Consider the following 21,682-nt stretch of genomic DNA (forward strand, 5'->3'; position numbering starts at 1 on the left):
TGTCAATTCAGTGACTTTCCCCCATTGACAATATACTATCGTTTTGTCAAGTAAGTGGGTATCCCCTCATTGACAAAATATCTCTTTGTCCCGTAAATGAGTTAGTTCTCATTGACAAACATCTCATTAACTTGATATTGCGTAAGCGAATAAGCTCTTATTGACAAGATTCGGAAGAGCTCTCATTCGTCATTCGCAGACTTGTACAAGAATAGACTTGTAGACTACGTTCAATGGAACGCTTATGTCCAATAACATAAGTAAGCCTTGAGCTGTCTGCTTTCGATTCTCTCAAGTTTTTGTTGCATGAAACATTTGCCTTCAGATATGTATGTAGCTGTATTTCCGAATTCAGCTATATATATGTCTGCCAGGTAAGTATGAACAAACTTTATTGTGATATATCATATTTTGCCTTGCGTTATTTTACTACTGGTTGGTTCAAGTCATATACGCTTGCTGTAGTTACCTCTTCGGATGGCAACCGAGAGGTCTGTTGTCTATTATTTTAAGGACATTTAATCGTTACTCCCTGCAGCCTTCCAGGAGTTTCCGATTTATCTTTTACCGTTGTATGGTAGTGTTCTGACGACACAAACGCATCTATATATTTAGCGTTTTCTGTTTCTCTTAAATATACCAGCTTGAGAGTCTCTTTCTGCTAAAAAAATAACGGACCTATTTCTTCGTGGAATAGGGTAGCTGGCAACCCAGGCATAAAGTTAAGAGACGACGTTCGTAAGCTGCTGGCTGCTGCTGTGTCTGTCCTCCAGTCCAACCGAGCCAGTAACAGATCGTGCGCTGTCATGCGCTGTAGGTTACGTCTCTCTCTCCTGCGGGATTGACTGACTAACCGTATCTCTGTGCTGGCGGTTACGTCTCTCCTGCGGGATTGACTGACTCACTGTATCTCTGGCCTACAATCACGGACTTTAGCCTAAGATTGAGGGGATTTCTTACGTGAATGAATAAACGTTGCATTCGTTTTGCCTTACTATGTTCAACAGAGTTATCTCTTAATCCTTTCGGTGCTTGTTACCGCACGGTATAGAACTACGAGTCTACCGCAACATTGCACTTTTATATGCTCTCCTGCTTAGGCAAAGCGCAGCCTTATTAGGGAAGTAAGCATACTCGGGGAGGGAATGGATGAGCTTGCTGGGGACCATTTCCTTCCTGAAGAAGTTTTGTTTCCCCGAATAGACTGCAATTCAGACCTCCACAGTTTTTTCCTACCGGGAAACTGAAATATTATTAAAGATCTAGGAATGATTCTGAACATCTCTCAGTGCGTCTATCACCTGAGGTGATAGAAAGAAGGTGACGGACATCTGGATAGGGTTTCAGATGTCCTGGATCTTAATCCTGAAAGAAGTAAAAGCAAATTCGGGTCGTCCCTCCAGTCCTCGAAACGAGTTTTTGGAAACCAGTGGTCCAGATCAACTCTGATATTCCACAGCTCTCTCATATCTTAAGAAGTATCTTCTCTCGGTCCCTGTTCGAGTTTACGAGAAAGAGCCTATTATAACAACAGGCGTAGAATGTAACGATCCTCTAGAGGTTCGTTACAGGATTGCAAAAGTCCGTACGAATCGTCTCGATCGACGGCAGCAACTATTGACTTTTTCCGAGTGGAATCTTTCTTTAGAAGTAAGTTGAGAGTTGTTGGAGACTTTAGGGACGCCCTTTCATTCTTCCTCTTCGATATGTTGAGGACGAAGAGGCTTCTTCTTCTCTGCTCCCTTATCCTCGATCCGGGATCGGTACCATTAAACGCCATCCTATGATAATGAACGGGGATGGATGTTTAGTCTCTTTTCCCCTTTTTCAATCGCTTAGGAAATGTAATAAGAGGATTTATGACGTCACAGGTGGAGCGACAATGACTCTTGATCGCCCCATGTTGGCCTTCAAGGATCCTGGATTCCACAGAGGTCACTTTCCAAGGACCTTTTCCGAGAGAGTCGGTTTCCTCTACTCTAACTCGAAAGGTACCTATAACCTCTCCGCTCTGAGTCTGACTACGTTCAGACTATCGAGATGTTTGACAGGAATAAGATTACCGTCTTCCCTTTCCGTCTGAAGAATGGGATAAGCTGGCAGTCACAACTATTAAAGAATACGCAAATAGTGTTGACGGCCTTTGGGCTCAGATGATTTGAGTCTGTCAAACAAAAAGCCCAATTCACGATCTTTGAGTTCTGTGGAATCTCGAAACTCGCTCACCATCTACTTTTTGTCTCACCTGTTTTTTCTCGAGTCAGACACTCGTGCGAGACAGGGCGACATATAGTAGCCCTGAGTTTCTTGTTGACGAAGTCGGTTAGCGTTTATACACCCCGATGATCGTGTAACATGAGACCAGGTTGGACTGTCAGGCATTCTTCCTTCGGGACTGAATCGCCTTTTTGCTCCTCGCTCCTTTCTCCTGGCACCAGAAGCTCGAGTCAGGAGTTGATTCGCTGACGACGTTGGGTTGCGTTGATACACCCCCCAAGGTTTGCTTAGATTGAATCGCCCAGGCAGTCCAGACACTCATCCTTCAGCGAAGAATAGTGCCTTATGGTCTTCAGGGTACAGCCTTGCTGTCCTTGATTCGTCTGACTGGTCAACTGGTCGGTCACCTGACTTTAGTACAGACGGACTGACTGTGCATGTCCAGATCGAAGCTTTCAATATGGAACTTAGACGTAGTCTGAAGTTCTTGATGTCAAAGCATTCGAACCTCTCCTACCTGTTAACTTCTTGCATGTGATCAGGAAGGCCTTCTTCTAACCACCCTAGATACGAGAAAGAGGGTTAGTGAGATTTTAAGCCATCGTCAAAGTTTTGGCTTTAGAGAACACAAGGCGGTGTGCTCTCTAAGCCTTCCGTTGTGGCCTAAGAATGGAAACCCGTTTTGTCCTTGGGCCAGGAGCTTGGAAGCAAGGATGGCACAAATTAGTGGGCAGGAGCCAGAGAGAGTCCTGTGCCCTGTCGGGTCTCTCAAGTTTTATCTACATAAAACTCAAGAAAGTCGAAGTCATTCGGGCAATCTGCAGTGTTCCGAAAAAGAACCAGACTTGCCCATATCGAAGAACACCCTGGCTTTAGTGTTAAGGATTCTTTTCAAAAATGCTCCTTCATTGTGTTTGCACAAAGATTTGAAATCTTTTTATCTGAATGCTCACGAGGTGAGGGCGCGGCCTCGGAAGCATTCAACAGAGCATGGCACTCAGCAACATCCTGAGTACCATGTTTTAGCGAAGCCAACTCTGTGTTCACTTCACACTCCCTGCGAGATGTGAAGATGGCATATGAGATCTGCTGCTCGCTAGGGCCATACGTGTCTGCAGACACAATCTTGGGGGCAAGAAGTACCACTCATCCTATCCTGTAGAAAATGGTTAGGAAGAGCTCTTAATTTAGTTGTTGAGTTGCCGACAACGGCGACTTCTTAACTCTTAAGCCTTAGTTAACACACCTTAACTTTGGCTAGGTTGGTCAGGTGGTGATATATATATTTATATATATACTATATTTATTGTACTTTCTTAGCCCTCATGGTATGGCAAGTAATGGTCCTAACGTCACATTGTGGTCACGCGCGCCCTGTTTGGACAGATCATCTGGAGGCACCAGCTTTATAGGTCTCTACCTCGCTGGCAACTCTAGTAAAGCAGAAGCAGACTTGGGTGACAGTAATCACGAAGTCAGCTATGCTAACAGGTGGAACCAAGATGTAAATCATCTGCATGCATTTGTTTCCCAAAATCCTTCTATTCTGTCCCTTCCCACCTCCAACGGTGGGATTCAGCTATATATATATCTGACAGGTAAGTTTCATGAACAAAATGATATTGTTATGATACAATAAAGTTTGTTCATACTTACCTGGCAGATATATATAATCAAGTACCCACCCACCTCCCCTCAGGTGAATAGAAAATGGGAATGGTTCCTGATACCCGCCTCCCAGCGGCGGGAATGTGTACTAACCACCTGGCCGACCACTGCGTGTGTCGGAAGTTTTTGAAATTCTGTCGGACTTCAGAAAATACAGCTATATATATATCTGCCAGGTAAGTATGAACAAACTTTATTGTATCATAACAATATCATATTCAGTAATATTTTGTATAATATTACTGTACTGTTATGGATTTTTTTTTCAGGTGGACAATGGACGGGTACAAGATAATCAGGAAACTTGGCACTGGATCATATGGCTGTGCCCATCTGGCACTACACATTCCCACTGATACAAAATGTGTTATCAAAGAAATCCAAATTTCTCACATGTCATCAAAAGAATTAGAAGAAGCTAGACGAGAAGTGGAGGTAATATTCACATATTTTTCATGTATGTTGTAATATTAGAACAAATTTTGTGATAAGTTTTATACTCTTACACTAGTTTATAGATACATATTAAGAGTATGGTAAGAAACTATTCAAATTTTCTAGAATTTAATTTTAGGCTTATTAGAAATTGTTTTTTTATTAAAGTCTCACATTAAAGCCATTAAAGATATAAATATTAATAATAGAATTATTTGGATACTTCCTAACTGTTAGAGATAGCTTATATCGCCATGCTGATGGGTGAATTGACATTCAAACAAAAGAAAATCGAATGGCAGCCCAGATGGCTGTCTAGTACACCTGTTCTCCACCAGATTAGTTTAGCATGTTTTAGCTCTTGTCAGAGTTCTTGACAGCCCTCAAGTTGTGGGGAGGTTGGGCAGGGCCTGCTTTAATTAATAGTAAGTATCCAAATAATACATTTTCTTATGAAAATTCATTTTCATACAATCAACTTACCTGTCAGATATATACTTAGCTAAGACTCCGTCGTCCCCGACAGAAATTCAAATTTCTCGCCACTCGCTACAGGTAGGTCAGGTGATCTACCTGCCTGCCCTGGGTGGCAGGACTAGGAACCATTCCTGTTTTCTATCATATTTTCTCTGTCGCCGGTGGTATCAACATTGTTGTTACTACCTCCTGACCTGAAATCTTATTTCAAACATTTGATCTTCTTTTCATCAGACTTTTTGGTGACGTACCTGGATCGTTGTTTTGGCATTCGCTACTGTGGACTGGATTTGGACTTGCTTGTTGATTTTTCTACAGAATGTCTGATTCAAGTGTTAGTGTGAGAATGTGTGTGAATGTAGGCTGCAAGGTGAGGATACCGAAGGCTTCGGTTGATCCTCACACTGTACAGTAGTACCTCGAGATACGAAATTAATCCGTTCCGAGGCGGCCTTCGTATAATGAGTTTTTCGTATCTTGGAACACATTTTACATGTAAAATGGTTAATCCGTTCCAAGCCCTCCAAAAACACCCCATTAAATTTCATAATAAAGCTAAATTGACCTAAAAACAATGAAATACTACAACAATTTGGACCATTCAATACATAAATTAAGAATAAAAATCCAAACCTGTAAATAAAGTGTATATTAGTGTACAAGAAATATTATTACTGTAACGTAAAATGTGGAAGCTTACCTTTCGAGTGAGGCTATCTCCGAAAGTGGCGGCAGAGGAGGAGGGGGAGGACAAACGGCAAATACGTACACTTAACTTTACGAAACACATAAAAAAATGTCAGAAAAACAAACTAAACTTTACAAAACACATTAACAAAACTGTAACACTTAACTTTACAAAAAACTTAAAATAAAATTTATTTTGTCTTTTTTTGATTTTTACATTTCTTTTTACTTTTTTATAGTTTACGTAATTTCAATTTCTTCACCACCGAATGGATGCCAGTCCGTTTACGGAATTTTTCGAACCACCCATGAGAAGCCTTGACCTCTGGGGTTGCCGTTGATGTCCCCTCTCCGCCGTCGTCTTTGGCTTGGGCAATCAAATCGCCGAAAATAGCGCTGGCCCTCTGGCAGATTGCCGTCTCGGTTATCGTATCACCATCGATTTCTTTGTCCTCGATCCATACAAGAAGCAGCCTTTCCATTTCATTATGCACATGGCTCCTCATGTTGGACAAAATAGTGACACCCTTGGAAGGTGTAGCTGCTTTGATGGCTTCCTTCTGCTTAAGGATGGTGCCTATCATCGACGGATTTCGGCCGTATTCCTTAGCGATCACACTCAACCGCAAGCCAGCTTCATACTTTTTTATTATCTCCATTTTTGTCTCCATAGAAAGCATTCTCTTCTTTCTGTGAACTTCAGCAACTTTCTTGGGACCCATGGCTCTATGTACTGTACGTAATTAAGTTACGTTCTCACAACACGATAAAGTAGCACAACATGATATGTACGTACTGCAATGAAATCACTAACGAATTTACGTTACTAAACGAAATCGTTGGAGCGAACGAATGCCGATTGCGTACGGTAAAGTTTCGGGTGCGAAGTGGCCGAGGTAAAGCACGCCAACATGTAGTACGTATGTATAGAAGATACATGATGGGAGGGATGCTGTCCAATTAGAGGGAAGGATCTCATGGCTTGGCTAGCATCAGGAACCAATGGGAGAGCAGGAGGATGGTGGCGTGTCTACTATAACTAAGATGGCGGCGTGCGGCGCGAGTTTCAAAATTGTTATGGGGCGAATCTCGGACTTTCAGAAACCTTTCGTATCTTGAAAACTTTTCGTATGTAGAGCAGTAAAATTTTTCGTCTTTGCTTTCGTAACTTGGATTTTCCGTAAGTTGAGCCTTTCGTATCTCGAGGTACTACTGTATGTCGTAAATGTAGAGGGTTTGAATGTTCTTTAACTAATACCTGTCATGAATGTGAAAGGTTGAATGCGGAAGAATGGAAGACTCTAACTTCTTACTTGAAGTTAGAGAGGGATAGAGTTAGACGGGCTGCATCAAAGGGTGTGAGTACAAGGCCTATTGAGCCTTTTAATGAGTCTTATCTCTCCTATTAATAATGTTTTTGATTCTCCCTCTGTATTGGGACCTTCACAGGCTTTGCAATCAGAATCGGCCTCTGAAATCGCCGACCTGAAGGCTACTATTCACAGGATGAGATCCAAAATGGCGGCCATGCAAGGTAAGGATACTGACAGTGACTTGTTCAGTGAAGTGAGTGCTCCCAGTGTTGTGGAGGGGGCGTTTGATCGTCTCTGCGACGCTCCCAGGCCTACACCTCTTCCAAGCTCCCATGCCCAGAGGAGAAGGAAAGTCGAAAGCCTTGAGGAGGTCGTGGAGAATCCCCAACGGTCAGACGTCCCTTCAGCAGGCTCTGTCTCGCAACAGACTGCTCAGGACCGCTTTAGAAAAAGCGTCCTGCGAGAGTGTTTCTCTTCGTCTACCTCTCCTTCACCTAAACGAGGGTGGAAGGACTCGGATCTTTCCAGGCCCCTGAAAAGGCATTGGAAAGAACCTTCTTTGAACTCGAGCCCCGAGCGCTTCTCTGATGAAGCTCCCTCCTCGATCAAGAAGGCGAAGGTAGTTTCAACGTCTCCCTGCATGGACATAGCTGATCGTACTCCTTCGAGGTCTCCCTCTCCTCCCATTGAAGAGGACGCTGGAGAAACTTCTAAGCGGATCCTACTTGCTGTTCAAGAGCAGCTAGCCTCCTTGGTCGGAGTTCTTACTAGAGATCCTCCTCGCAAGAAGGACGTTGCGCTTCCTGTTAAGAAGTCTCGTCTTCTTTCCCCTGCCAGGCGCGAGGCGCTAACCAGGCATGAGTCTTTCTCTTCCAAGCACGTAGAAGAGGATCTTCATTTCAGACCAAGCGCGAGAGAGGCGTATACCAGGCGCGAGGCGTCAGCCAGGCGCGAGGCGCCAGACAGACAAGAAGAGTCTTACAGGCGCGAGCAGCCTTCCAGGCACGAGCAGCCTGCCAGGCGAGAGGCGCCAGCCAGGCGCGAGGAACCAGCCAGGCATGAGGAGCTAGCCAGACGCGAGGCACCAGACAGGAGCGAAGAGCCAGCCAGGCGCGAGGCGCCAGCCAGGTGCGAGGCGCCAGCCAGGGGCGAGGAGCCAGCCAGGCGCGAGGAGCCAGCCAGGCGCGAGGAGTCATCCAGGCGCAAGGCGTCAGCCAGATGTGAAGCGCCAACCAGACGCGAGGCGCCAACTTTTTTCAAGAGGGACTCAGTACATTCTCTTAGTCCCTCTCCTATCAGGAGTTTGTCTCCCACGGATAGAAGACTTCCTGATTTTGAAGCGGATTCTCCTTTGGATCCCTGTGTAGACGAGAATTCAGAAGACGAGGCTCGTGGTAGGGAAGGACTCTCAAGCTACAAAGTCTTGACAGCCCTTCTGGTTCAGGAATATGGGGACACGTTAACTCCTGCCGCTCCTCCTTCTCCGCGCTCTCTGTTTTCAAGTTCAAAGGTCCCTAAGTCTTCGTCTTTCCTGAGAATGAGACCTACCATCTCTATGAAGAGGGCTCTTCAGTCTCTTAATGCATGGATGGAAACGAAGAAGGATCTTGTCAGGACGGTCTTCTGCATGCCCCCAACGAGACTCGCTGGCAGAAGGGGCATTTGGTACCAAACGGGGGAGAATATGGGTCTTTCTCTCCCATCCTCGCCTGAAGCAGACTTCTCTACATTAGTTGATGCTTCAAGAAGACATGGACTGAACTCTGCTCGCGTGACTTGGGGCATTTCGGAGCTGGATCATCTCCTCAAGGGACTCTTCCATGTTTTGGAAGTTTTCAATTTCTTGGATTGGTCCCTTGGGGTGATGTCTAAGAAGGCGCATGACTCAGAGGGTCTCGACCCGGAAGTCCTTCTTTGTATCTTGTCGTGCATCGACAAGGCAGTACAAGATGGCTCCTTAGAAGTCTCCTCTCTATTTGGAGCGGGACTACTGAAGAAGAGGACGGTATTCAGTGCTTTTCTGACCAAGGCGGTCTCCCACTCTCAAAGAGCAGCACTGATTTACGCTCCCATGTCTGACTTTTTGTTTCCTTCTCAGTTAGTGAAGGACATTTCCCGATCACTAACTGAGAAGGCGACGCAAGACCTTCTCCTTCAGTCTTCAAGGAAGAAGAGACCTGCTGCAACGGTTGAGAGGAGGCCCTCCCTCCAGAGCTCCCTCAAAAAGGAAGGCTCCTGAGAGGAGAGGTAGATCTGCCTTCTGTCCCTTTAAGAAGGGAAAGTGATTCTACGCGCCTCCAAACACCAGTAGGTGCCAGGCTCCTAGGATTTGCGGAGGCCTGGGCACGCATCAACACGGACGCTTCTTCAATGTCTGTGATAAGGAAGGGATACTGTATCCCCTTCCAGGACAGTCCTCCCCTGACTTCAACTCCGCGGGAACTGTCCGCCAATTACAAGGACCCTGTGCTGAGGGATACTCTTCGACTAATGGTGGATCAGATGTGGGACAAGAGAGCGATAGAGCTAGTGCTGGATCAAAACTCCCCGGGGTTTTACAATCGCCTTTTCCTGGTTGCAAAGGCCTCAGGGGGCTGGAGACCAGTTCTAGACGTCAGCGCTCTGAACAAATTTGTTCAGAAGGAGAAGTTCTCCATGGAGACTTCTGCCTCAGTCCTTTCGGCTCTGCGCCAAGGAGATTGGATGGTTTCCCTGGATCTCCAGGACGCCTATTTTCACGTCCCGATTCACCCATCGTCGAAGAAGTACCTCCGTTTCATGACGGGGGGAAGGATCTTTTAGTTCAGGGCCTTGTGTTTCGGCCTGTCCACAGCTCCTCAGGTCTTCACAAGCCTGATGAAGAATATGGCGAGGTTTCTTCACCTCAAGGGTGTAAATATCTCTCTGTATCTGGACGACTGGCTCATCAGAGCCAGATCAGAGAGGCAGTGTTTGGAGGACCTTATTTTGATCCTGAACCTGATCAAGTCGTTGGGATTACTCGTAAACCTCGAGAAGTCGCAGCTGACCCCCAGACAGAACATAGTCTATCTGGGGATTCAGATGGATTCTTGGGGTTTTCGAGTATTTCCTTCGCAAGAGAGACTCGTGAAAGGCTTGGAGAAAGTCTCTCTCTTCTTAGGGAAAGAACGGACTTCGGCGAGGGAATGGTTGAGCCTTCTAGGGACCCTTTCCTCGCTCGAACAGTTCTTTCTTCTAGGAAGACTTCATCTACGTCCGCTTCAATTCTTCCTCAAGAGGTCATGGAGTTGGAAGACCGGACGTCTATCAGACTTCTTCCCCATTCCAGTGGAGATGAAGCCTCACTTGGAATGGTGGTTGCCCCCGTTGAAAGAGAACAAGGGAATCTCCCTGGAGGTTCAGAACCCAAGCCGAGTGTTATATTCCGACGCGTCGGAGAAGGGTTGGGGAGCAACATTAGGTACGAGAGAGGTGTCAGGCACCTGGGAGGCAGCACAGGTGTCCTGGCACATAAACTGCAAAGAACTCTTAGCCGTACACCTGGCACTGAAGAACCTCGAACCTTTTGTGTCAAACAGAGTAGTTCAAGTAAATGTGGACAACACCACCGCGCTTGCCTACATTTGGAAACAAGGAGGGACTCACTCCTTGTTCCTTTACGAACTAGCAAGAGACCTGCTGCTTTGGACTTCCCAGAGGAACATCTCCCTTCTTACGAGATTTGTTCAGGGGGTAAGGAACGTAAGGGCAGACAGGCTGAGCAGGAGGAACCAGTTCCTTCACACAGAATGGACCCTCCACTCAGAAGTGTGTCAGAGTCTCTGGTCTCTTTGGGGGACTCCTCATGTGGATCTCTTCGCCACATTCCTCTCCAAAAGACTGGAAGTCTTTTGCTTGGTGGTAGAAGACCCCAGAGCTCTGATAGTCAACGCCTTCCTGCTAGACTGGTCTCATGTAGACGTCTACGCTTTTCCACCTTTCAAGATCCTGGGACAAGTACTGAAGAAATTTGTGGCTTCAAAGGGGACAAGGATGACCCTGATAGCCCCCTTTTGGCCGGCACAAGATTGGTTCACAGAGGTGGTGGAGTGGACAGTAGATTTTCCCAGATCTCTTCCAAGAAGGATGGATCTTCTCAGACAGCCACACTTCCAGAGGTATCATCAAAACCTCCCCGCTCTCGCTCTGACTGCCTTTCGACTATCGAAAGACTTGTCAGAGCAAGAGGGTTTTCTCGCAAGGTCGCAAGCGCGATCGCGAGAGCGAGAGCCCGCAGAGCCTCCACTAGACGAGTATATCAGTCTAAGTGGGAAGTTTTTAGAAGGTGGTGCAAGTCGAAGAAGTTGTCCTCCTCCACTACCTCTGTGACCGAAATCGCTGATTTCTTGTTCTTCCTAAGAGAAGACTCTCATCTATCTGTATCCACAATAAAGGGATACAGGAGCCTGCTTTCGGCAGTCTTCAGGAATAGAGGCCTAGAACTTGCTGATAATAAGGATCTCCACGATCTTATAAGATCCTTTGAAACTACAAAGTCTAGGGAACCGGCTCCTCGTAGCTGGAACCTAGATGTAGTGCTCAAGTTCCTGTCATCTGAAAGGTTCGAACCTCCTCATCTGGCTTCGTTTCGAGACTTAACAAGGAAGTGCTTATTCCTCTTATCTTTAGCAACAGCCAAAAGAATTAGTGAGCTGCATGCCCTAGAGGATTAAGTAGGATTCAAGGGAGACTCAGCATTTGCTCGCTTAAAGCATTATTTTTAGCTAAAAATGAGAACCCCTCGAATCCCTGGCCTAAGACCTTCGAGGTTAAAGGCTTATCGAGTCTCGTCGGTAGAGAAGCAGAAAGATCTCTTTGTCCTGTAAGAGCACTAAAATTCTACCTGCAGAGAAAAAACCAGATGGGGGGCTCTAGACTAGACAAGGTCTTTGGTGCGCGTTAAAAGACCCCACAAGACTGATGTCTAAGAATGCTCTAGCGTTCTTTGTGAGAAACGTCATTACAGACGCACATAAGATCTGTCCTGACAACGCGTTTCGACTCTTGAGAGTGAAAGCTCATGAAGTGAGAGCAGTAGCGACGTCTCTCTCGTTTCAAAAGAATATGTCACTAAAGAACATCTTGGAAGCGACATTTTGGAGATGCAACTCAGTATTTGCATCTCACTACTGGAGAGATGTTCGTGTGACCTACGAGAAATGTTTTTCTCTAGGTCCTTTCATGTCTGCGGATACGATCCTGGGTATAGGAGCTAACACCGATCCTTAATTTTGTACATACCTTCTATTAGATATGTTCTAGACTTTCTGCTGACAAAAGTGCTAGATGTCGCACTGGCGGCCGTTCACTATTGTTTAGTAAGGAACTCTTGTGATATCTTCTTAGATGAGTATTAATTTTTTTTTAAATTTATGTATGTGTGCGTAATGTGTGTTTGAGTTCTGGTTGTTGTGAAGAGTTTGGGGATAACTCTGAACAATCTTTAGTACTAACATGGTGGTTAGGATCAGGTGATCGGGATCGGTTGTGTGCTCCTTCATAAGGTGTATTGTCATATAAGTGGATTAGCACCCATTGACAAAGTCCTTTTAGGCTTTGCCGAGTAAGCGGATAAGACCCCATCGGCAGACCCACAAGAACTCTTGGCCATAGATCACATATCTTGCTAAAGTTTCTTGAGGTGATGCAGACTCCTGGGCAGCAGCCACGAAGTCTACCACCTATCAGGTAGGAACCAAGGTTTATTTATACCTACAACATATGTTGTTTACCTGTCTATTCCATAGTTAGCTGTCTCTTACCCTCCACCAAAGGGTGCCAATCAGCTAAGTATATATCTGACAGATAAGTTGATTGTATGAAAATGATATTATGATACAATAAAGTTTCATACATACTTACCTGGCAGATATATACGATTAATGGCCCACCCAGCCTCCCCGCAGGAGACAGGTGGAAGAGAGAAAATATGATAGAAAATGGGAATGGTTCCTAGTCCTGCCATGCAGGGCAGGCAGGTAGATCACCTGACCTACCTGTAGCGATTGGCACGAAATTTTAATTTCTGTCGGGGACGACGGAGTCTATAGCTAAGTATATATCTGCCAGGTAAGTATGTATGAAACTTTATTGTATCATAACAATATCATATTATTTGGGATAAATCTTACCTACTGTTAAAGAAAGCTGACTCCCACATTGAGTAGAGGATGGTGGGTAGTGCAGCTAAACAAATTCCACTGAGCCAATTGAGCTAAAGGTTTCTTGCATGAAACCCAAAACATTCTTACCTGATCTGGAACCCTTTCTGAATTTTCAGCTGCCAGAAGTTGGATTTCATTTAGGGAGCAAGGCTCTCCTTTGTATACAGTAAAGAGCATCCTTGCAGAGGAAACCACTTAATTGCCACCAGAATGAAACAGAAGAGGTGTGAAGGGACCCCTGTGTCTGGGTCCAAAAGCCCTGTAAAACAAGTTATTGGAAATTAAGTACTTTTGTGATATATATATATATATATTATATATATATATATATATATATATATATATATATATATATATGTACATACAGGTATGCTCCTATACATATAATATATGTACCTTCATTCTCTGCAAAATACCAAAAGCCAAAATTTCAAACAAAGGGCCCAACAGATTCCTTCTTCAGGTCAAGCACAGGCAGCCTGCGGTTACTGGCAGGGTTCCATTCTTGGTGGCTTGATGGTAACTAAAAATTGCCAGTAACTGAAATTCAAAAGTCTACGGGTGCCGCAGTCCACCTGGGCTGGTTGATGACATCTTAGTGTCATGGCCAGATTTTTTACCCAATATGCAATAACTTTAATGAAAATGTAGAAATTTATGCATGCAACTTACCAGGTGGTTACATAGTTATAGTTTCACTACATCACAGCAGCTAGAATTGGAAATTCGCAGTAGCTCTCTATTGTTTTTGGTTAGGCGACTACCCCGCCCCCACCGGTGAAGGGGGGAATCAACCCAGTGAACAAAAACAGTTGTTTTCTGCCACTGACAACGTAACATACCTTCTTTGCAGTGGTGAATTTGAATATGGTAGAATCTTCGCAATCGCTGTCAGGCATTGGTGAAGTACTCTTACTTTTGGTAGCTGCTTTGGCATAGTGGGGGCCTCCTGTGTCAGTATCAGTGTATCCAGTGCCTATTAAAAGTTCTTCTAGGCCTCAGAAGTGTTCAAAGTGCCCAATGGCGCCAGAGCACCCATCGGCTCATATTCCCTCTTCAGTTCAGCCGTCTCATGAGGAGCACCCATCGACACCACAAGAGCTCCCATTAGCATCCAGCAGCGCCATCAGAGCATGTCTCCTTCAGTGGGTTCTTCTTTTGCTCCTCAGTTGCTAGGACTAGCAGCTCCTTCAGTACTTTCAATTCCTTTATGAATTCAAACTTCTGTTGATTCTTCTATGGTGGATATTCAACAGAAACTTGATAGGATTTTGGGTTTTTTTTTTCAGAAACCTCCAGCACCTACTCAACTACCCTCCAACTTGTCTCCTATCTCCTCCCAAGAAGAAGTAGAAGGGGAAGTAAATAAGGATACCCCGACAGTATATTTGTCTTTGCTTCATTATCTGTCAGCAAATTTTCCTGGTTTATTTTCACCAGCAGCACCAGCCTCCCTGACTTCTATTTACAAGATAGATAACCACATAGAAGCCCCTCCAAACTTCCAAAGTTAGTCTTTTCAGTATCAGCCAAGAAGGCTTGAAAGAAATGAACTTGTGGCTCTCAGAGAAGAGAGAGCAAGGACAGCTGTCTACTAGGAGGCATTGTTTGTACAAGACAGGGGAAATTCTGGCCCTGGGAGTTTCTGCCTCCTCCCACGGGGACTTCTCTGGTCGTATTGGCTCCTCCAGATCAGCCTTCAACTCAGCCAAAATTATGTTTTTGTCTTCAGAACTGAACTACTTTCTGAAAAACATTTTCTGTGTTTTAGAGGTTATGAGTTTTTTAGATTGGTGTATAGGAGCTTTAGCTCGCAAGATTAGTCACTCTCAAGAAGAGGAAGCTTTGGTGCTCCTTCACTACCAAAGGAGTAACCCGCTCCCTGAGATCCACTCTTCTGTTCTTGCCACTTGATAGTAAGCATCTGTTTCCCGATTCCACAGTTCTGCAGATTTTTTCTGATCTTCAGAAGAAGTCCACTCAAGATCATCATCTTCATCTACCACTCAGTATCAGCCCTTTTGTGGCAGAGGTAATTCGAGAGGTTTCCCCAGAGCTTGAGGGAATGTCTGCTTTAATCTCCAAGCAATCAAGAAGTCAGCTACAAATAAATCTTATTTCAAGAAATGAGAAGAAAGTTCTCTGTACTCCAGTAGGAGCAAGGATCCTTCATTTTTGGCAGAAACAGGTTTGACCACGTAAGTCAAAAACTCTAACATTCTTCATCACTGAAATCCCTCTGGCAGCATAAACACTTGAAGCTTGTGCCACTAACTCCCTAAGTTGGCATTACAAACTTCCTAAGCTGGCACCAAAAACTCCTTAAGCTGGCACCACAAACACATTTAAGCTGGTGCCTCTGCCTTTCTAAGCTGCCACAGAAAAGAGGTAATCATACTGAGCAAAAGTTAAGTAAATGATAAAACTTCAACAATCTAAACAGAGATCTGGACAACAAATTCCATCTCAGTAGATAAACCAAAGGAGATTCTTCCAATCCAAATTCTTCTTCCACCTGAGAGCAACTGTGGGTGACAACAGGCAATAGCAGCTGTCTAGCTGCACACATCTGCAAATTTATGAAAGGGGGACGGGGAAACAGTCTGGAAGGACTCACCTGAGTACCAAAGAAAACGGGAAAGGTTGGGAGGGGGGAAGTGGAACGATAATAACTCCCTCCTTGTCCGAAAGCTACTCAACAGACTTGTGAGCACTCCCATACAACACATCCTTAAAAAGTTGAGTAGCTAGGGTAGTACAGTACAGTCCCCAATTATACAAGAATTTGGTCGATCCACGGCCTTGCAGAATTGGAAATTCGCATATTTTGAAACACACACACATGGGAATAATTCCATGAGGCAAAGGCAAACGTCAACTTACCCAGTCAAGCTTTTTTATACTACCCATTTTCAATACTTTCTATGTACTATACTGTAATTTTTTCTAATATGAAATTGTTCTTATGGATAAATAAAACATTAAAAAGGTTTTAATAACTTGAAAAAGTTTAAAATTACACACAGGATAGTGAAAACTCCCACACGTAAACAATGCCACCATTGGATGCAAGTGTACTGTACGATACAGTCAGTTCCTTTAAAAAACCTTTTGGATGGAATTTCCTCTACATATCCTCTGCCAAAAAACCTTCAAACTCCTCTGTCTCATCCTCCGTGAAGAGTTCTTCTGCTGAAGGAAGGCTTTGTGAACCATTTGAGGTTTCGGGGACTAGCGGATTGTGTGTGTCTTCACTCCCATTAGGCCTAACAAACTTTGTTACGAGTGCCTGTCTCAGTTTCTTTGTCCGGCACGTTTACTATATAAATTTATTCTACAATAAAAAAAGAATGATGAAAATTCAAAATTTGATATGAAATTATAATTGCTTAAAAAGAAATGATAAAAATTTTAAATTTAACATGAAATGATAGTTTCTTGAAAAGTTAGATCAAACGACGACTCTCTCTCTCTCCTCTCTCTCTCTTCTCTCTCTCTCCTCTCTCTCTCTCTCTCTCTCTCTCTCTCTCTCACAAAATCACATTTGCTTTTCTGTTAATCACTTTTACTAGTCATTTTCATCAAAACCTATTTCAACAATAGAAAATATTAATGATCAAATGCCAAAAGTTAGTCAAAACAAGTTAACCTTAGACCGATCATTCATACACACTACGCTATGACGTCACAAATGCGTGAGGCATAGCCTTCCATCTTAGCTAATGGGTGAGCAGGAAACCTTTCTCTGGCATTCCCCCTTGGAGGATTAATAGTTTTTTTCTGCCAAGCGACCCCCACCACCTAAAATACTTGAAAAAACAGTAGATTTGATACGTTTTGTGACGCACGACTCGCAGACTTTGAACGGCTTTGCAGATACTGAAAATCTATTTTTGAGAACTAGCGACCGCATAAAAGGGGAATCGCACTATTTGAACACGCATAATTCGGGACCTGACTGTAGTATCTAGCTTGGAAACAATGGAAGATATTGTAACTGATAGGAAGGGAGAGAGAGAGGCATTTTTAAGGCATAAGTAAGAGTTTTGCCCATGCTCAAAGAAAAATCATGTAAAGAATGAACAGATGCATTTCAAAGGAGAAAGAGGAATAGCAGACAAGGATTTAGAGTGAATAATAGATGTAGAAGAGATTGGTTTAGCAATCAATAGAGTCACCTTAACATCAGAATAAGTACACTTACGACAGACTCATTACAGTATTATTAATGATACTATCTATACTGCACCTATATAATTAGTCCTATCAGTGCTAACAACCTTATATTAGGTGCTGATGATGGCAGAAGTTGCATACGTTGTGAAGATTAACGTTTTCCAAGATGATCTTTCAGCTGATGGCTCAGAACTTGAAAGTGAGAAGTAGGTGATGGAGGACACAGAACCACATCTCCAGAGAAGTGACCCACTTCCCTGGTAGTGGACTCTTCTAACTGTCGCAGAGCATTCCTAGGCTTGGGCTACAGATGGGTGTGGGCACCGACACCTTACTTCTTACAGGGGAACACAAAATTGATTGCACTAAAGGGGGGGTGGACATCAGAACAGCCTTAACTTTAACTTAGACAAATCTTTAACTGACTAAAATAAAGTTTACTTCTGTTTTAATGCCTCAAGATGCTTTTCCTGAACTGAAAAGGGGTGGAAGGTGGAGCTAAAGAAGAAGTCTCAGTACTATAGCATTTTGTACATGAACTTTCCTGTCAGATATATACTTAGCTATAGTCTCTGACGTTCCCGACAGAATTTCAAATCTCGCGGCACACGCGACAGGTAGGTCAGGTGGTCTACCTTACCCGCCGCTGGGTGGCGGGTGTACAAACCAATCCCACTTTCCTGTCAGATTTTCTCTGTCGCCGGGAACGACAACAACTGTTGTGGTTTCCTCTCGATAGACCTGTCGATTCTCGCTTGCCTGGAGATTAATTTGGACCTTTTTGGTGACGTATTCGTTCTGTTTGGCTTGGTATACGCTGTTTTTGGACTGGTTTTGACTTTGCGCTGGATTTTTCTTGAATAATGTTGTACTTAGATTCTGTAACCAAAACTCCTGTTTTGTTCATGAAACTTACCTGTCAGATATATATATAGCTGTATTCTCCGACGTCCGACAGAATTTCAAAACTCCCGGCACACGCAGTGGGCGGCCAGGTGGTTAGTACCCATTCCCGCCGCTGGGAGGCGGATATCAGGAATCATTCCCATTTTCTATTCAGATTTTTCTCTGTCGCCGGTCGGTAAACAACTGTTTACAGACCTCCGCCTAGGATTTTGAAACTTCTTGTGCTAACTTGAGTATTCTGATTGACTTTTGGTTTTGATTTGGCTTGTTGGCTTGGCATACGTGATAGTGGATTTGATTTGAATTTGGCTTTGACTTTTCTTTGATTACGATGTCTGGATCTAGCGCTGCTAGCTTCAGGGTGTGTAAGGTGCATGAATGTAAGGTGAGGTTGCCGAAAGCTTCGGTAGACCCTCATTCAGTGTGCTCGAAATGTCGTGGTCATGTATGTATGTGGAATGATAGATGCATCGAGTGTGAGCAATTGACTGAAATTGAATGGAAGGCATATGATTCTTACGTGAAAAAGCTTGAGCGTGATAGAATCAGGAGGTCTTCCTCTAGGAGCGCTTCTGTGAGTAGAAGTCAAGGTAGAATTGTATCTCCATTAAATCCTCCTGTAGATGTAATTCAACCAGATCCTGTTGTATTGCCTCCGAACAAGCAGTGAAGTGTCTGGCAAGAAGGAAGCGTAAATTAGTTAACGATATTGGAGTCGATTCGTGCCTTAGAATCTAAAGTGATTGCTCTACAGTCAAATGTGAATTGTGATAAAAGTGTTAGTGCATCTAGTGTAGTGGAAAAGGTGTCAGATCGGTCCCATAATGCCTCTAGGCCTAGGCCCCTGCCGGACTCCCAGGCCTTAGGGAGAGGGCAAGCCGAAAGCCGAAGGAGGGTTACGGGATCTAATGACCGGTCTGACGTCCCTTCGGCAGAAACTGAGGACGAATCTCAGGCTGCCGGTGTTCGTGCACGGGCACGAATACTTAAAGAGTGCTTCTCTTCTTCCGAGACTTCCTCTCCTCGCCGAGGTTGGGACGCTCGGAAGACCTCTCAAGGGGAGAGCGGCAGGGCGCAAGTTGTCGCACAAGCGGCCGTCGCTCTTGTCGCCCTCTTAAGAGAGGTTTCAGAGAAGAGGACGCTTCACGTCCTTCTGATCGTTATGTAGATTCGTCACCTGAAGATTTTGAAGCTTTTCCGCCACAGAAAAGGAACAAGGCTTCATCAGGGGAGGACTCTTTCGAGCGTCCAAGTCGCTCTAAGCTTGTTCCTGAGTTGAAGGAAAGGGCATCCCCTCGCCCATCTTCCTCGCACAGGATGAGTCCTTCTCCTGATCGAGAACTTTCCCCTTCAAGGAAAATGCTTTGGGAAATGCAGAGACAGTTAGCCTCCTTTTTTGAGAGAAAGGAGGCAGAAACTAGTCATAGAAGGAAGGATAGGTGGCTGCCTATTAAGAGAACTAGGCAGTCCCCTGCTCCTACTCCGCGTTTTTCGGCCTTTGAGTCTACTTCTAGTAGCCGACGCATTAGAGAACGTGATTATGTTCCTCATGAAAGGGCGTCTAGGAGAGACGAATTTGACAGAGACGTGAGTTGTCGCACAAGCGGCCAGCGTCTTTGTCAAAAGGCCGAGAACGCTCAAGAATCAAGATCGGAACGTCAAGCTTTGCATGTTGATGATCACGCTCGGCGTCTTGAACAACGAAGCGCTTACCAGACTCGAGAAGACGCTTTTCAAGACGCGCGGATCGCTCGCCAAGACGCTCCAACTGACGCTGTTCAGGACGCACAGCGTCCTACACATCAGGACGTTCAGCAAGACGCTCAAGCGGACGCTGTACAGGACGCACGGCGTCCTTCACATCATGACGCTCTTCAGGACGCACGGCGTTCTTCATATCAGGACGTTCTGCAGGACGTTTCTCAGAACGCACGGCGCCTTGCATATCGGGTACGCTTTCAAGGATGTTTCTCAGGTTAAAGTGTCGAAGTCATCGCGATCTTTGAAAGGCGCTGATGACCAAGAGAAGGATTCGTCTAGTGATCGCTGCCCTACTGATGATGACGAACCAAATGCGTCAGCGTCTTCAAACTATAAGACGTTGACGGATTTACTTAAGAAATTATTCCCAGATAATTTTCAAGCGCCAAGTCCTTGCTCTCCACCTTCACAATTTGCTTCATCGAAGGCCAGGAAGGCCCCTGGCTTCGTTAAGATGGCCACTTCGCTCTCCGCGAAGAGAGCGTTTAAGAGAGTCCAGGATTGGATGGATTCAAGGAAGGTTAAAGGGAAGACTCGTTTGCACTTCCTCCATCTAGACTGAAAGGGAGAGCCGGGATCTGGTACGAGACAGGAGAAGAAGCAGGATTGAAGGCACCGTCCTCTTCTCAAGGAGATTTCGCCAATTTGGTGGACGCTCCAAGGAGATCTTATTTGTCATCGGCTAAGGTTTCCTGGACAATGACGGAGACGGATCATCACCTCAAGGGGTTATTATAAGACGCTAGAGGTGTTTTAAACTTTTTTAGATTGGTGCCTCGGGGCGCTGAATGTACAATCGAGGAGTCAAGACTCAAATTTCGCTAGAAGAGCTTTCGAGTGTACTAGCTTGTATGGATAGAGCAGTAAGGGATGGCTCTGATGAGTTAGCATCTCATTTGCTACAGGTCTGCTTAAAAAGAGAGCTCTCTATTGTAGCTTTACGGCGAAAGCAGTTTCTCCCGCTCAGAAAGCGGAGTTATTATTCGCCCCCTTCTCTACGCATTTGTTTCCGCAGTCCATGATTAAGGATCTGTCGGTAAATTTGCAAGAAAAAGCAACAAGGGACCTCTTGACTCAATCTTCAAGACGACCTACTCCTCAGGCTTCTACTTCAACAGCTCCAGCACCCAAGAAGAAATTTAAGCCCTTTCCCTGGAGCACCTTCCTCAGAGGTTCCTCGAGAGGAAGGGGGTACCTCAGAGGTAGATCTTCTACCAAGAAGGGAAAAGATTGAATTTCTGCCCTTAGGCACTTAGGTGCGAGACTACCTTATTTGCTCAGGCATGGAGGACGATAGGGGCGGACACCTGGACCCTAGATGTGATCGAGAGAGGATACAAGATCCCTTTCCTCTCTACGCCTCCTTTGAGCACGAAGCCGATAGACCTGTCGCCCGCCATTACCAGTCAGAGAAGCAACAGATCTTACTCGACCTTCTAGATCAAATGTTGGAAAAGAAGGCAGTAGAGGAAGTTCTGATGCTGGATTCCCCAGGCTTCTACAACAGGTTATTCCTGGTTCCGAAGCAGTCTGGGGGATGGAGACCTGTCCTAGACGTCAGCAGACTGAACGTTTTTGTAAAGAAAGAAAAATTCAGGATGGAAACTTCTCAGTCTGTGCTAGGAGCCTTGAGACCAGGGGATTGGATGGTGTCATTGGACCTTCAAGACGCTTATTTCCACGTCCCGATCCATCCCCAATCAAGGAAGTTCCTGAGGTTCGTCTTAAAGGACAGGTCTTCCAGTTCAGGGCTCTGTGCTTCGGTCTGAGTACGGCGCCGATGGTTTTTACTTTCCTCATGCGGAATGTGGCGAAATGGCTTCACCTATCGAAAATAAGAGTCTCGCTCTACCTGGA

General features: G+C 44.9%; 1 protein-coding gene across 2 annotated transcripts in view; it reads left to right on the forward strand.

The window, feature by feature from the left end:
• The window catches only part of LOC135196910 (uncharacterized), a 174,059-nt gene that overhangs the window by 69,669 nt on the left and 82,708 nt on the right, over positions 1-21,682 (forward strand). For both annotated transcript variants that reach the window (XM_064223726.1, XM_064223725.1), the window contains one exon: positions 4,155-4,320. In XM_064223726.1, the coding sequence (XP_064079796.1) occupies positions 4,162-4,320 (159 nt within the window). In that variant the 5' untranslated portion in view covers positions 4,155-4,161. The remainder of the gene's footprint in view (positions 1-4,154; positions 4,321-21,682) is intronic.

The sequence above is a fragment of the Macrobrachium nipponense genome, chromosome 18 (assembly GCF_015104395.2).
Source record: "Macrobrachium nipponense isolate FS-2020 chromosome 18, ASM1510439v2, whole genome shotgun sequence".
Lineage (NCBI taxonomy): Eukaryota > Metazoa > Arthropoda > Malacostraca > Decapoda > Palaemonidae > Macrobrachium > Macrobrachium nipponense.